Consider the following 17,886-nt stretch of genomic DNA (forward strand, 5'->3'; position numbering starts at 1 on the left):
TAAACATTTCGTTTGTAATCGCTTTTATTTTAAATAAAAACTATCATTAAATAGTTTTTGATAGAAACATAGAAGACAGCTGCTTGTTACCACTGTGCATGCTGCTGGTGGTGGTGTAATGGTATGGGAGATATTTTCTTGGCACACTTTAAGTGCCAATTGGGCATTGTTTAAATGCCACGGCCTACCTGAACATTGTTTCTGACCATGTCCATCCCTTTATGACCACATGTACCATGCACCATGTCACAAAGCTTGATTCATTTCAAATTGGTTTCTTAAACATGACAATGAGTTCACTGAACTAAAATGGGCCCCACAGTCACCAGATCTCAACCCAGTTCAGCATTTTTGTGGTGAAACAGGAGCTTCGTGCCCTGGATGTGCATCCCACAAATCTCCATCAACTGCAAGATGCTATCCTATTAATATGGGCCAACATTCCTAAAGAATGCTTTCAGCACCTTGTTAAATCAATGCCACATAGAATTAAGGCAGTTCTGAAGGCGAAAGGGGGTCAAACACAGTATTAGTATTAGGGCTGTAACGATTTATGGTGCAAATGCGCGTTTTCTCAATGAATTAATTTGAATGATTTATGGTGAAATGCTGCCACATCCAAAAGCCAGAGGGCACTCTCGTGCAGAAACGTCAATTGTGCCACCAAAGAAGTAGCATTACAGACGCTATTCCAGGAAATGTCTAGAAGGATATTTATCTCGCCATTCTTCAGATTGTTTTAGGTATTTTCATGATAATAAAGAATATTTTGAATGATTTTATTGAACGAGTGTTGCTTTTTTAAATGCACGTTATAAACGACTCCGACTCATAATGATTTTAGGTTGATAAGGACTTCTTACTGACCAAAACGCCCATAGTACATGCACAAGCTACGCATGAAACACAGAATCGCAGCCTTGCGAAGCAGAATTTATTTTAGACAGGTCTTTTTAATGGGACATGCGCATTATCGTTACAGCCCTAATTAGTATGGTGTTCCTAGTAATCCTTTATGTGTGTGTGTTTGTGTGTGTGTGTGTGTGCGTGTGCGTGTAGCTGATCACATTGTGGGGACCAATTGTCCCCACAAAGATAGGAATAACAGTATTTTTGTGACCTTGTGGGGACATTTTGAGGTCCACATGAGGAAACAAGCTTATAAATCAAACAAAATGATGTTTCTTGAAAATGTGAAGTAGGAAGTTTTCTGTGATGGTTGGGGTTAGGGAATGGGGAGGTTATGGGAATAGAATACAGTTTGTATGTTATAAAATGCATTCATCTATGGAATGTATAAATAATAATAATAAACTTTCTGAGTGTCCCTGTATTTTAATAAGACACAAGGGGGCAGTGTTCGATTAAAGAGAGAGTCTTGGTTAAAGTTCCTAGTGGAATACTAGCATAATGAAAATTGCACAGTATACTTTTACATAGTTTTTTTTATATAGTAGGTGAAAGAGAGGCGATGTGAGAATTGATCATCATGGTTTGCAAAAACCTGCAGCTAAACTAATTACTTGTGATTCATTGTTATATAAAATCATCCTACATAATGTAATGAGCCTTCTGTGTATAACCTCGATATCTTTAATATTCACACAGTTGAAGGTGATGTCAAAGTTTGAAATCGATGAGTGAAATCAAATTTTGATGTTCCAAATCTCTCCTGATCGTGAGACTTTAGGCTGGATTTCACAGGCTGTTTCTCCACCAGCAGAACTCTGTGTGAGGTCTGATTAAAGCCAGACTTCTAATTTACTTCAGAAATGAACATTCAAACATTATGCATTTTTTATTATTATTATTATTATTTCACAGACACTATTATTCTTTGTTAGTTGAGTCAGACCGTAATGGCAATGAGCTTATGTTACTCCAACCTATAAAGAATTGCAAAACTGCAATATTTGCTGTTGCACTTACTGTAGATGCTTGTTAAGACTCCTCTTGAAAGCTTGTAAAGTAAACTCAGTTTATTTAAGTCTGTCTGTTTTGTTTATGTAGAGAAACCAGCCATTAAATCTCATAGTGTTTACCTTTGTGTGGATGACGTTTTGTTTGTGCTGGGTAATCATAGAGGTTCAGCCACCAAAGGATAATCAGAGGAAGCATTTTCAATGTACAGTTAAGGTACCACATAAATGGTGTGTTTGCTATCACAGTGTCATCTTACTGTCTATAGCTATAGGCAGCTTTCCAAGTGACTAATCTGACTAGACTCAATTCACAGTCTGATCTTTCAAATCATTTCAAGTCATTTAAAGATGTAAACATCATATCATCAATGCTGTTCATGATTTTCTGAATAACACACAGTGTAATAAAATAGATGTTTTAGACTTTGTTTTAAAGAGCAAAGAAAGAAAGAGGACTCTCCGTGCTTTATAAAAAAATGACGTTCATAACCATCTTTCATTTATTGACCATTTTTCTGGCAGCTAGTGAGAAACTTGGAAGTGTCCATTTTCTTCTGAGATGTCCTTTGTCACCTGTTGTTTTCGGTTGGGTGTGAAGTAGTTCCTCTCTGTGATTCCACAAAGTCTGTGACCACCACCTGTGCTTCTCCCAGCTTTTTCACACACCTATCCACCGTCCGAAGAATCTGTCCCAACCGTCGATCCAATGCCTCCAGATGGGCCTCGGTCAGAATCGGAGTGAGAGGATCTCGGGAGAGGGACTCTCGCATTACATCACTTAGCCGGTACTCAGATCTCTCCAAAAGCTTTAATCTCAGCAGTGTAGAGCGCTTGATGCTGTGGGAGGTAATGATGTTGAGTGCAAGTACGTCATTCGAAATAAACAGATTTTTTATTAAATCTTTTAAGAATGATCCTTACACGCAACATTGGGTCAGTGGTGCTAAAATCGACATTTCATCATGGGAATATCGTCCAAATCTGCAACACAAAAAAAAGAAGATGAAGAAACCTTTATTTATAAGTTTAATAAAAACTAAACTATATAGTACAAATGAGCACTAACCCTCTGGCATTGTCTAAGTGAAGCAAGAAACCTTCATCCCCAAACTTGGTGAAAATCTCATAGTGGTGCCTGTCCATGTTTCCTACAACAGTAAGGAGGAAAGATATTTTCCGTTAAAGGTTAATAAACGCTTTTGCGACTTTGGCATTAAACTTTTTCCGTACTGTCATAATAACTTGCTTGGTTTGGTGCTGGACCAGCTACCGATACATTTATTGCCAAGTGTGAAATTACATTTTACATGAAATTTACATGCATTATACATTTGGCAGACACTTTTAAAAGAAATTACAGTGCAGTCAAGCTATTTTATGTGTATGGGTTTAAACCTATGATCATTATAGTGTGAGCTCCAGGATTACACATTATTGTTATTGTCAAATAGTTTTTACAGGAATGTTCTGGCAACATTTAATATAGCTGGTCATAGGTGTCATTTACACTGGGGACGCTGGGGACATGTCCCCACCACTTTTTGAAATGGCTGATTTTGTCCCCACCACTTTTTGAAAGCATTTGGTTAAAATTTTCTGAAAAATCAAACAATACCTGTGCGACTTAGTATTTTTGTCTTGTTTTCAGTAAAAATATCTAAAAATTCTTAAATCAAGATGCTTTTTCTTGATGAGCAAAATGACCTAAGAAAATAAGTCTAGTTTTTAGACAAAAAATATACAATTTAAGTGAACTTGTGCTTAAAACCAGCAAAAATATCTGCCAATGGGGTGAGAAAAAATCTAAAAATAAGATTTCTTTTTTCTTAAACACTTAATTTAAGCAAAATTTTCTCAGCCCATTGGCAGATATTTTTGCTTGTTTTAAGCACAAATTCACTTAAATTGTATAGTTTTTGTCTAGAAACTAGACTTATTTTCTTCAGTCATTTTGCTCATGAAGAAAATACGTCTTGATTTAAGAATTTTTAGATATTTCTATTGAAAACAAGGCAAAATACTAAGTTAGAAAGTCAGATTTTCAAGAAACAAATTCTTAGTATCTAAAAATTCTTAAATTAAGATGCTTTTTCTTGATGTGAAAAAAAATCTTGGTATTTTTGCCTTGTTTTCAGTAAAAAATATTTTAAAATTCTTAAATTAAGATGCTCATTTTTTTTGCTTACCCCATTGGCAGATTTTTTACTTGTTTTATACACAAAATCACTTAAATTTGGTATTTTTCGTCTAAAAACTAGACTTATTTTATTATTTTTCAAGAAAAAGCATCTCAATTTAAGAATTTTTAGATTTTTTTTACTGAAAACAAGGCAAAAATACTAAGAATTTTTTGTATAATTTTTTAAAATAATTTTTGCAGTGTACGATGGTTTTGTGGTCCAGGGTCACATATGTTGCGTTTTGTGCTTATAGTGTGTTTTCTTTTACATATGTAATGAATTTCATTGTAATCATTAACTTAACGTGCTGCTGTTATCTACAGTATGGTGCTTTAGCACAGTTCGGTTAAGCTGGTGTTGCAGGGACTGTTACATTATGTGCAGTCGACATTGTTGAGGATTTTATGCTGAGTATTTTTGTGTTGTTGACCGGCCTACACTATGCCCATTTTTGATGCGCCGTTATTCAATATTTTTCCCGTCCTGCGGTAATGTTTTTTCATCTGATTTTTTTGTCCCCACCACTTTTCAACACAAACTGACGCCCCTGTAGCTGGTCCAGTGTATGCATGATTCTGTCGAGCTTGTGAAATGAAAAGTAAAAAAATGTGCTTGCATGCCTGTGAGAAAATCAAATATCGTCATGTCAATAATGTTGAGAAGTCTGTTTCCAGAGTTGTAGGGATAAAGTTTCTTAATTTTATCACAGTATAATGGATTAGCTTCCCACCTGAAAAAACAAAGAAAGACATTTATTGTTTCAAGCTGTTGGACAATAAACATTTGTACTTTGAACTTGGCTTTTAAACAAACATTTACCGTCACTCAGCCATGTTTTGAATGGGAAGCTGGAATTTTTAATGTCTCGTATAAAAAAAATGAATGTGAAATATACTGGAATTCGACTTTGTTATTTTTTTATTAATCAGATAAACTACTGGCTCTTGTTTCTAAAGTCAACATTGAATCAAATCAGACCCTGTTTACTTTCTTAACACACATTACATGATTGAACCGTTATTCCATAAAGAAAAGAATGTTTTGACACACAAGCAATAAAAAAAATTTCACTCTGAAAATACATTACTGGATTGCACACTGACTGTTAAATATATATATTTGGCAGGAAAGCGAGTTTGTGCATGGGAACTCTACATACTCCTCTCGTCCAGTGAAACTGTAGGCACGTATCCAGGGGTTGGGAATGGAGATACGTGGAGCAATGCTCAGGCCTGGTAGATAAGCGGACATTGATCCTTCCAGAAGGTCTGGGTGACCACACACTGCATACTCTGACTTGCATATGTATAAACACTTGGCAAAGAAACACGTGTTGTTGGCTGCATTTTCAAGGAGAAAGATGAGAAGCAATTAAAAAACCTCAACATACCGATGTAAAAGCGATAAATGTAAAGGTCAAATCTAATAGCTGTTCCCACCTGGAGAAGTAAAGAAAACATTGCGCAGGTCATCATTGTGAGTTATGTGCAGGACTTCACCGGTCAGATTAATGAATCTCCCAGACACTGGTGGAACTCTCCGGAAATCCAGAACTCTACACACAGATTGCTGTACAATCAGCATTATTTATCTATTTGATTCTTCTTTAAGATCAGGTTTTCAAATTTGAACAGTCCTTCAAATTCTGTATTAAATAAGATTAAAATCATTTTCGGATTGTGAATGGAATTCTTGGAGCTAATCCTAAAAGCATCAGATAAAAATCCTCCATAATCCTACTGGTCATTTCAATTTATTTCGATCTTAGTATGATTTGATTCTTAGTAGATTCTCAGAGAATTTCATCCTTTAATGATTGATTATGGTAACTGCTATCTCCGCCTGTACTTCAAATTAATGGACGATGCCGGACTTTAGTGCTGCGTATTGATGTTAGGCCAACTAGCACTATGCATTATAGTTAGAACAAGTAGATTTTGTAGATGTCTGTAGATGTCTGACTGTTGAAACGAACCAAAAGAAAACTCATTCATGACGATTTATGGTGATTTTATTTCCGTTACACCATTTCCTACAATGACGCTCGCTGATGCGGGGCTCCCCTGTTTCAAGATGGCCGCTCTACACACAGAAAAAAATGGTTCTCTACCGGTTCTTCACTGGTTCTTTGGGATGATTGAGGTGCTATATAGCACCGCTCCCATATAAAGAACCAGTAAAGCCCCTGCATGGTTCCTCAGAGGTTCTTTGCCGGTTCTTTGGGGTTGTTAAGGTGCTATGATATACCGCTATCCCCCTTTGTAGTTGTTTAAAGGATCTCTAATTGTAGTCTCTGGGAAAGGATTACAGTAAATACAACATTACCATACAGTGCATTTGCTGAAGATAGTTTTGTCTCCAAGACCCACATAAGGAAATATTCCCCACCAGAGACTTTTTGACATCAGAAAAGCATAAGGGATTTAGGACATTTTGTCACTTTAATAAATAGCAAACATACACAAAACACCCTTTGACGCATTCGGTCCAATGAACTGCCGTAGCCAAATCCAGTGTACATATCTATGGCGGATTAAAACCAACCTCAATTTCGAAACGCAAAGAGAAGCTATGGTAGCCGCCACAGGTCAAGCATGTTAGCGTCTGAAACCCTGTCCTAACTGGTGCACTGCATGTGGACTTTTGGACTCGTGGGCTTAAATTGCATATACTTGTTTAGTCTACGAGTCCGTAGGGTGTCCCATCTGTAATTTTTACCCTCGATGCGGTCTTCGGGGAAGCCCACACTGCTGCAGGCTCTATGCACTTTACCAACCAAAGTCCGGGGTGTGCCATTTGGGACAGGGCTTGAGACAACGTAGGGATGAAGCACACCCTGTAACACAGCTACAGTTGTTTACGGCTACTGTAGAACATGACGCGGACTTTTGCTTGTCTGATTGCTGCAGGTTTTTGACAATATGCCATTCTGGAATGGTCTGAAACTGCTCAGCTGCGCACAAGTTCAAGATCATTTGCGATTTATAAATTTCAAATCTGAAAGAAAGGGGTACGTGCATTTTCTGTGCGTAAGTTCGGTTTATGAATCACAGGTACGCATTTTTGAATAATGATCGTAAGATCAAATGTAGGATGGTTTCTACACAGCATTTTATAAATGAGACCTTACGTGTGCACACACTCATGTTCTGAAAAGTGAAGCCAAAACATTTACCAACCCCCCAGCTGAAGTACTGTATAGGTCATAAAACCCCGCCCTCTCCATGTGAGGATCTACTAAAGAAAAATGTGTGATGAAAAGGCATGGACATATTTTTTTTTTTGCATCTGACCTTATTGCATTTGCTTTTGAAGGAGTTTCTCTTTTACAGTTTATGCAACATTTATGGGAGGAGACGATCACTTAAAGGGGACATTTCACAAGACTTTTTAAAGATATCAAATAAATTTTTGGTGTCCCTAGAGTACCTATGTGAAGTTTTAGCTCAAAATACCATATAGATCATTTATTATAGCAAGAAAATTGTCACTTTGTAGGTGTGAGCAAAAATGTGCTGTTTTGGGGAGTGTCCTTTAAAACGCAAATGAGTTGATCTCTGCATTAAATGGAAGTGGAGTGGTTGGATAGTGCAGATTAAGAGGTGGTATTATCCTCTTCTGACATCACCAGGGGAGCCAAATTTCAATGAATAACCGCAAACATTTTCACTCCCATCTGCGCTTTTTTGGAAATGCGCTCTCACACTAATTTGTCCTGTTTAATAAATCTGGCCCTAAATATGTATTGTATAAACAGGCCCAAACAATGACGCATAATATCCCAGTGAGTTGGATGACTTAGTGATGTCGGATGTGTCATCTGTGTTTACTCATATGAGATCCCTTACAGTGTAATTCATTTCAATCCTTGAGGATTTATTGTAAATGTGCAGCAGGTCTTGTATTTGACACATGCGCCTTTAAAGTGTAACTCATTTTAATCCCTGAGGATTTATTGTTACTCCATCTGTCTATCGTAATGAAGACTTTTATATCCTCACCTGTCTAGATGAAAGGCTGCAATCTCTGCATTGTGTCTCTGAAAGTCAACAAAATAGAAGAAGTTTTCTGGTGTCTCGTCGTGCCGCTCCTGTCTGAATTCAAGAAGGACCATTTCAGTAGCACATACTGTACAGTAAACCAAACAAATCTACATAAATAACACAATGTTACACTACCTCATTGGTTTAAACATAGCTTTGCCAAAATCTTGGAGCTTCAGTGCCAACTTCAAGTGAAGACCACTTGGCTTAACCACTGATTGGACAGTCACAAAGAAAAAAAATTATAATAATACACACACACACAAACATTTAAAAAAAAATTCATAGCAAGATGCTATTTTTAGCTTTCCAGAGACCCTTTTACGGCAACAGTTTAGTTAAAGGGGATTTTTTATATAACTGTACATGTGCTTGTGGTGTATTTCACCAGTGGTGTTTCTTCTGCTTTGTCTGTGGTTGTGGGATGCCATTGCAGGCTGCCGCCAACCCTAAACCGCATTAACTCCTTTTAGCTTTACTTCATATCATATCAATATTTCACAAACTCTCTACCACAAACTAAAATAACACGAGTCATGGTGTAAAGAAAATAAACAACACAAGTTTAACTTAAACAACAAAAATACTGCATCAGATGTTTGTTTTGGGTTGGTTTGTCTGAGCTCAGGGGCAGGTGGTGAATGTGTGGTTTTGAGTTTGACTGTTTCCTTTAAGAGGACCTACACTTATGCTTAATGTAGACTGATTGCATTTTATGATTGGGGTTTGTTTGTTTCTGAAGGGAATATAATTTAAAGCCCATTTACCCTACACAACCACCCTTTGATACCAATATGGGATAGTGGCCATTTACTCTACACACGCCTTATAATAACAAGTACTTTTCTTACTCATTAGCTTCAAAGCTCCAGTATTGGGCAATGATGATGAGTACACATGGTTATTATGAGACTGCTTTTGAGAATGTTTTATAACTGCTGTTAAAATAGGTTGAAATAAAGTAAAATTGTTCATTTCTGTTTGAGTGAGTTCATGCACAGTGTGTCAATGTTTTTAATTGTTTTTTTAAATGTAAAACATTGCAGTTCAAAAGTTGCATAAATCTGTGACTTAGCTTGCCATATATATGTTAAAAATTATATTTCATAATATAAAATGTAAGGAAATAGTTTTTATAATTAAAATATAAAACACAATGTATTGGGACCAGGACACTAACAGTAATCCAAGAATACTCATTTGATTTCTTTACATGGTATTTAAATAACCACCAACATTTGGTTATCAGTCATATACTGGCATGTTTGTTATTTAGTTTTTTGCATTATTAAAATAATTGTTACATTACTTCAGTGTCAAATGTGACCCTGGACCACAAAACCGACAATATTTTAAAATTGAGATTTATACATCATATAAAAAAGCTTTCCATTAATGTATGCTTTGTTAGGATAGGGCAATATTTGGCTAAGATACAACAATTAAAAAAATCTGAAATCACAAGGTGCAGAAGAAAATCCAAATATTAAGAAAATCCAAATGAAGTCCTTGATAATATAATGATTTTTTTGCATAAAAATGATAATTTTGACCCATACAATATATTGTTGTCTATTGCTAAAAAATAAAAATATACCCATGTGACCTATAATTGGTTTTGTGGTTACGGGTCACATATGTGTGATGTATGTTATGTCTGCAGGACATTTTACAGTGACTTTCTGGCTGATTTTACTGTAAATATTATTTTTAAAAACTGGAAGAACAGAAGCTGCAGTAAAAAATATTTACCTTGAAAGCAGTCACAAGCACCCTTTAACGCTTTCTCATCCTGAGTGTGATCTGGCAGACAATAGAAAATGATTGTTTTAATGTGAATCAAAATAAACATTTTATTATTATCATAAATCAATTTTTAATGTCAAAATTAAGTAAGAAGAATTAAGTTGCATACTACTCATGCCTACTGAGAGATGTTTGATCTGAGTAATCTGTGGTTTACTCAAGCAAATTTCGAGTTTTCCATTAAAACATACTGTAAATATATTTTGTTTTCTTTATGTGCATTTAAATCAATTACAAATTATAAAACGTGCTAAAAAGAAAATAGTTAACCAAAAAAAGTAATTTTTTTAATCCTGACACATTCCATTTAATACATTATATTTATAAATATAAAATATAAAGTTATTTTTTAAACTATGCCATCTCTTTATCTTTATTATTACAATGAGTTCAAATGTCTTTTAAAGGAAAACAATGTGTTTGTGTAACAAAAATATTATTCAAACCCCTCAACTATAAACATTTGCTTATGGCCTTGATTTATTGTTTTGGGATTTTAAATTGCCTCTTGCAAGTGACAATCACGGAAAGAACATACACACAAAAAAAAAACATTGGCCACAAACAAGTATAGTCTAAATAAAATCTTGAAAAAAATGTAGTTGGCATTTGATGCGTATTTTCCTGGAAGTGCACTGAACAGGAACTCCAGGAGAAGGAAACCACAAGCTTCTTATAGACAGAGAGCTTGGGAGATGTGGCGGTGCTCATGCAGGAAATGCAAGGCAAACAGAGGCAGAGGAAGTTTGCTGACCATTGCCATGCTCCTACTGCCTACCGCCTACCCTAAAACAGATGTCTGGAAGCAAATATTTAAAAAAGTTTGACTATTTTTCTTACCAAATCTATCATTTTAAGGACATTTATTACCCCACTTGAGTCATATGTGGATTACTTTTATGATGGATGTTTGTGCTTTTTGGAGCTGCAATAATTCCCCTTAAGTTGTATATATTATATTGTTTGAATTTCTTTGGATTCAGCTGAAAAACAAAGTCAAACTGACATGGATGGCATGAGGGTGAGTAAATATAAATACTGATTATAAGAAGTGAGCCAATGAAGCCTTTCTTTTAAAAAGTAGGCAGCATAATTTTGCATGTTAGAGTATTTTCTTGCTAGCTTCAAAGCGCATGCATATCAACATTTGTACATACTGTAGTTTTATTAATGCTGATATCAAATGAAAAGCATTACCCGCACTAATAACAGTGGTTGTCTGCATGTCCCGCAGGAGTTTGTCTATGCTGCTGTCATCTCTTGAGTAGAGCTCATATCGGTTGATCCCTAGATGGAATCGCAGCCAGCTGGCCTCAGGGTCAAACGTCACAGGGTGATCAGGTATAGTGATGTTTAAAGCAGCTGCCGCATCAATGTACACCTTTCTCAGTCTGTGGAGCAGATGTTGACTTAGAAGATTGTTCATCTTTTTATTAACATGAATCTTTCTCTTTACAGTCTATTCAGGATTTAGTCAAATCTCTGATTAAATAAATCATTTCTCTTGGTATTTGCCTTTCTGTACATTTAGATTTAGGCTTCTTCAAGTTAGCTCATCAATAATAAATTCCATTAGTGTGCACAAGTCGATGCATGTATGACTCTTCCAGATTTTAAAACTACCCAATTTTATTGTAATGCCTTAAGCAATCTTTCAGCTATATTTGACAAAATGCTGGGTTATTGTTGGGTCAAATATAAACATTTTCTTGGTTAATTTTACCCAGCTGCTGGGCTCGTCCCTTTTTGACCCAACGCTGGGTTAAAAATTACCCAGCATTTTACCACAGAATGTGAAAGTCTCTATAATTTACTTTCTTCTTCAGAACTTAATTATTTATATTAATATTTGTATTAATCAAATGCCTGTTGCAAGCCATTTTACTGTAATGTCACATAAGTCTTAATTGATTTTATTGTGAGGGGTTTGACTGTATGATTAATGATAAATGTGAGTTTCAAACCACATCCAGTACATTCAGACTACTAATACAAGTTTAAAAGTCAACTGGAGGGCTTTAAAATTTTCCAGTGTTCCATTTTCCATTTGTTTTGACATTCTTCATTTATAACGTTTGGTATAATAGTTGTTTTTTTATTCTATGTATTTCAGACTTTTCTTATTTTATGATTTTTTTCCTTTTGTCTTCACGTTTTTCCTTTCTGTCTGTACATTTTCTTTTCATTGTTTTGTCTCAAGATGCACACCAGTAATATTTTTTGTAAGGTATATTAAAAAAATGACTTAAATGTCCCAATATTAATCTAAACCCTGTCTTGGAAACCAACCCATTAAGTTCAAGTTCATTTTATTTCTAAAGCACATAAAAAACATTGGGGGGGGCAAAGTGCTATACGATATCAATTTTAAGTATACAGTAAATAAAATAAAGAATTAAAAAGAAACAACAGATGTCATCTAAGACATAAATAATTACTCAAAGCTAAGAAAAAGAGATAGGATTTTGAGACAAGATTTAAACTCAGATAATTTAAACTCAGATAAAGAGGAAGCCATTGTAGTATGGTGAGTTGTTTATAGGACCAGCCACTTTGCTCTATTTCCCCTCGTGTTCAAATGAGTAACTATTAATTAACTACTGGTAAATATTAGCATTATCTACAGTAAACACTGTGTGCCCTGGGTAACATCAGTCAAAAAGGAAAGTCAACCCTTTTTCCTAACTAGACTGTTAGTGAAAAATTATCAAAACATGATTCCAAACTGTCACTGGAGCAGTACACTTTGAAAATTGTATACATGTGTATACAATTTGCATACATTTTTTTAAGCTTTGGGATGCTAATATGAACTCTTTTGTACCAATATAGGGGGTAATAAAATGACCTCCTTAAGTGCAAAGGTCTACTTTTTAAAAGGGTACAGCCCCAGTGACAGCTAGGGACCTTTTTTACTGTTTATTGATGAAATAACCCTGTCATTAACTAACCTTTACATTTCAAATGTCTTATTTTCTTTTCTTTTCTTCAGAAGACTAAATAAATAAGGCTTTGGACCAATAATATGTTAATATGGGGAAATTTATGTATAGGGACATTTTATGTTGACTATAAGACACGCACTGGCAGACATAAAATCTGAATATTTGCAAATATTTGCCCTTGGTCCTCTGAAATGACCTCCACAAACATCAGCTTGAAAAAACATCATACATAAAGAGTAATTAGTTAAATATAAAGGACAGACATGTTTACTGTGGCGAGACCTAGCAGCCCACATGTACAATAAAACTTAGGCTTTGCTCTGCCTCCATAGTTACAACACTCACCACTACTGCGGACACATACTCATTTTGTCTTATCAGTGTGTTTTGTTCATTTAAAATATAGACTGCTGCAGTACCATGCAGGCTTGACCTGATCTGATTATGTTGGAGACACATGTAATATTGTGTGTGACAATAGAAATTTCACTAGATACACTGCTTGACTTAAAAGAGTTTGTGCAAATTGTTTACAACAATTTTTTATTTGAGTAAAATGTACTGCTTTTTTAAAGTACAACTTACCTACTAAAATCAAATAAAATCTACTTAATAATGCATGAAAAACATTTGTTATAGAATTAAGAAAATGTCACTTAATTATTTTTTATGTTAGAAGTTAGATTAATTTATTTCATTTAGTAAGTCTACTAATATGGTAAATGGACTGCATTTATATAGCGCTTTTAACAGACCTATGGCCATCCATAGCGCTTTACAATTAGCCTCACATTCACCCATTCATTCATACATCGACGGTGGTGTCAGCCATGCAAGGCGCCAGCCAGCTCGTCGGGAGCAGGGTTAGGTGTCTTGCTCAAGGACACCTCGACACTTGGTGCAGTGGAGCCGGGGATTGAACCACCAACCTTCCGGTTTGTAGACAACCTACATGAACCACTAGGCCACTGCCGCCCCTACTACTTTTTTAAAATATTGAAGCATTGCTGTCCTAAAAATAATCTTATTTACTGGTAGATTGTATATTTGTTATTTATTTAACATAGTTGTATGGACTTATATTATATAAGTGTTATATATACTATGAGTCAGTCATTGAATAAACTTGATTCTCCACATAAAACACACACAAAACTGCGCTGTTGACATGCATTGTCAGCACTGTGGAGAGAAATAGAATAAAATGTTCTGAACAGGGGTACTTGTAAGGAAACACTGATTACCTGAACGGTGACTTCACAAAATGATCATTTACAACAAAATAACATCAAAAATATAAGAGCTTAAACATTTATGACATTTTATTAACAAATATTTAAGTAGTTAAAGTTCTTATCAGTTCTTATTCTGTAAAAAAGCTTAATAAAAATCTAAATATTCAGGTGCAAAGGATTGTGGATATACAACATGTGCAAATAAATGTAAGTTAATTTTACTTGAATGTTTTAGTTTAATGGATTTTATATTCGTAAGTTAAAAAGCTCAGATTTTTTACTTTAACCGCTAAAGTTTTTGATGTGACTATAAAACAGTTAAATAATACAAGAAAATATAAAGAGTTTGGTTCCAAAATGCAATAAACGGCATTTAAAAAAGGAGTTTTTTTAAATCAGTAGTATCCGCCTAAATCAGTATTGTATCAGGTCAGTATTAAAAATTTTACCCAAAATCCAATATCCGCCATGTTATTCTGTCATCTGTTCTTTCATTTTTCCCAAAATGCGATAAACACCACTCTTTCTCTGCAGAGTACAATAAATCCTCTCAACAAATCACAGCGCACCATTTCACACATTGTAAACAACAAGCGCGGCACGTTGAATACACAGAATCCTAGTTTTCCTCATCTATTTTGTACTTTATGACCAACAAACAAACAAAAACAAAATAATACTTTGATGGCATTGATAAACCTGTGGTGGTTTTCTGTGGCAGGGAAGAAACGTAAGCCATCAAAATCGAATAATTTACGTGAGAGGCACTCGGACTTGTAACAGAAAGTGGTTTTCATCTTGTCACTTTCTTGGTATAGAAAACACATTTTTACCAAAATTGGTCAAAATGGATTTATTGGGTTTTGGAACCAAACTCTTCATAATACGAATTACTATTTCCACACAATTCATATACATGAAGTTATTGTGTATGTATCAACATTTTACTTTGTAAAATTTAGTTATCAATAAATGTTAATATTACCAGAAATTATAAGGGTTAATCTAATATATTTTACTACACCAAAAAGTTAGTGGACAGGGTACAACTCACTGAAGGCAGAAACTATGTTAATTTAGGACTGTCAGTCAGTGGCTGTGGACGGGGCTTTATCAGTGTGACATCACATTAAAAAGAGAATTAAAACTACATGTTCGAAAGACTGCTTTGGTTTAACAGGGATTCAAAAATAAGGGGTGGATGTTTTCACACACTGCTACCACACATTTATGTCCAAACAAATGTGGATTTTGCATAATAGGTTTCCTTTAAAGTACCAGATGCTTGTGTCTTGGAGTTCAACTATAAAAAGCCATTCTGTCAGGGCAATATGAGGGCAATGTAGTGAACAAGCTTAGGTCTACTAGTGGGTCTAAACTGTATTTGTACCTCAACTCAGACTACCACAACATCTTATTGGGGAACTTTTAACATTATCTTAAGATGTCATTATATAACAAATATATATTACGTTTTATTCATTTAAAAATACTGGATTGTTTCAACTCATGTTTGAGTAAAATAGGGTTTACATTTCTTGGGTTTAACCCAAACTGATTGTACCCATAGGTAGAAGCAACACAGCTTTTTTGAGTGTAAGGATAATTTTTGCTCTTTTCCTGTGATAGAGTAAACTTTACCCTCCATGACCCCATGTGACATGTCACCATGCAGGCAATGACATGTCAATTCCACGTGTCCAAAGCCAGTTCAATTCACAAAAAACACAGATCAAATAAACCACAGAGTCACTTTATCTTCTTATATAAGTCTTATTTCTAAGCTTTCTTAATAAACCAGCAAGTAAAATTGATGTTTACTAAAAAAAAACCTGATGTTTATGAGGATCATTTTGCCTTTCCCAGAATAAAAAATTCAGGTAATTAGATTTAAATTATATACTCCGTTCTGTAATTTGTCCTAAACAAACAATTGGGGACTACAGTATGTTATTGTTGTACAAGACATATTGACTGGTGTAAAAAATGTGACAAAACAGCGCTTATGGAAACTTAACTGCAATTCATGTTAATCATCAAATATTAGAGTCAGTTTTTCACATAAATGTCACGTTAGCACAAAAAAGCACAAACATTTTATATGAATTCTCATGCTTACCTCTCCCAGCGGGACACTTTCCTCTTGTAGTAATTCATAAGTTCATCATGCTGCAATAGCAGTTCATCGGGTCCCACATTGGGAAGGCGGATGTTGTAGAGTGGGTGTCTGAACAACCGCTCTAGCTTGGAGTCTTGCTCAGTGGGAACCAAGGTTGAAGTCTGATTCAACAGCCACAGATCAGTTACTGGAACTCCATTCGCCCAACTGCCATTGGCACCCATGCACGTGCAGCTTTCCCTAGGCAGGTGATACCAGGTTTTCAGTCTTGGAATCAGGATGAAATGAATGTCAGCCACCAGGAGGGTGACCAAAGTGAGAACCACCAGTAGCCTATCTCTCCTCATGACCTCCTAAAGGAAGAGCCCAGCAGTGGTTTGCTCCCAGCTGGATTGAAGATGTTCTCCTCCAAGTTGTGCCAGATGGACGTCCACAACGCTTTGGTCTGCTCATCCACTGTATGTTCCTTATTCATTCCATTGTACAAAGTCACGTGTTATTCTTTCTCATAGCTGACTCTGACACCGCAATGGCCCTTTGACTGAAGGTGAAGGTTGGTTTGCTGTGTGTGTGTCTCTTGCTTCAGCCTCACAGAGTGAAGCGTGGAAGCAGTGCAGTTCTCTTGCCTTTAGGCGACATTCCAACTGCACCTTCCCACTTCCATGTAGACACAGCCTCCAATCAAAAAACACACACACGCAGATAAACACACACACACGCTCACACTGGAGAAAGAGGAAGAGAGAGGGAGAGGGAGGGAGAAAAGGGAACGAGATGGAAAGCAAGTCTGAACGCCAACACACATAAAGTGAGTATATGTTTTCAGTCGAGAAATAAAAAGGCCTGGGGTTTCTTCGTCTTAAACGTTAGTGAAACGTGGTGAAATGTTTATGTTTGATTGAAACTGCGTAACAAACCAATGTGAGGTGGATAGGAAACACACTGGGTATTTCCCAGATTGCCGTTGTGGTATTCTGGAACATCTGCCATTTGTTGGATGTGCTTCCGCGTATGTGTGCGTCTGTGGCTCTGCCATAAAATCAAAATCAGTCCTGTGTAATATAAAAACTGTTATAAACTAAATAACAAAAAACTTAAACAAGTATTGAATGGACAGAGTCAAGCATTCCAGTTACTATTTTAAGACATAAAAACACAGGGCTTTCCTAACATAAATGATAAAGGAGTCCAGATGTAGTTTTTTGAAATCTATGCCTGACTCAAGTTCTGTGGTTGAAACCAAATATATATGAACATGGTCACTGCAGCTGTTGTTGATCTCTTAAGACAGTGAAACATGTATTTGGTTAACATTTCATCTATTACTACTGAGATGACCTCAAACATGAGCAAATGCCTGCTACTGGCAGTGTTTTTGGCACCATGGATTACAAACAGATAGTTGTATTTAGTAGGGTTGATTGTGAAATTCACTTAGCTTTGTTTTTTTGTGTGCGTGTGTGTGTGTGTGTGTGTGTGTTTATATAAAGTGATGTTAGTTCATTTCATTGTCTTAGGTTTAGCAGTGTGATTTAAGCTTGGAAATCTGGCAAACTTTAAGAGTTTCTAAAGATTTATAATGTTGTTTTTCATCTTTCTTGTGCTTTGTGTTTACTTGTACTCTTTGCTATCTGTC

At 35.6% G+C, this 17,886-nt stretch overlaps 1 protein-coding gene across 1 annotated transcript; it reads right to left on the reverse strand.

The window, feature by feature from the left end:
• Positions 1-2,384: 2,384 nt before the first annotated feature.
• Positions 2,385-16,953, reverse strand: fam20a (FAM20A golgi associated secretory pathway pseudokinase). Its single transcript, XM_065257597.2, has 11 exons — positions 16,251-16,953; positions 11,149-11,342; positions 9,898-9,948; positions 8,281-8,359; positions 8,104-8,196; positions 5,542-5,657; positions 5,262-5,442; positions 4,723-4,832; positions 2,989-3,070; positions 2,844-2,903; positions 2,385-2,759 (listed from the first exon to the last, which is right to left on the reverse strand). The coding sequence occupies exons 1-11, from the start codon at positions 16,595-16,597 to the stop codon at positions 2,492-2,494; spliced, it is 1,581 nt and encodes a 526-aa protein (XP_065113669.2). The 5' UTR covers positions 16,598-16,953; the 3' UTR covers positions 2,385-2,491.
• Positions 16,954-17,886: the final 933 nt, after the last annotated feature.

The sequence above is a fragment of the Paramisgurnus dabryanus genome, chromosome 1 (assembly GCF_030506205.2).
Source record: "Paramisgurnus dabryanus chromosome 1, PD_genome_1.1, whole genome shotgun sequence".
NCBI classification, from domain to species: domain Eukaryota; kingdom Metazoa; phylum Chordata; class Actinopteri; order Cypriniformes; family Cobitidae; genus Paramisgurnus; species Paramisgurnus dabryanus.

What these genes read in the sequence shown, in the direction of transcription:
- fam20a (XM_065257597.2), bottom strand. Translation starts at nt 16,597, where the DNA reads ATGAGGAGAGATAGGCTACTGGTGGTTCTCACTTTGGTCACCCTCCTG. An exon ending in AACCACTGTTATTAGTGCGG is followed by an intron (nt 9,949 to 11,148) that starts GTAATGCTTTTC and finishes ATTGTCTGCCAG; the next exon opens with ATCACACTCAGGATGAGAAA. An exon ending in TGTTTTCTTTACTTCTCCAG is followed by an intron (nt 5,443 to 5,541) that starts GTGGGAACAGCT and finishes TTGAAAATGCAG; the next exon opens with CCAACAACACGTGTTTCTTT.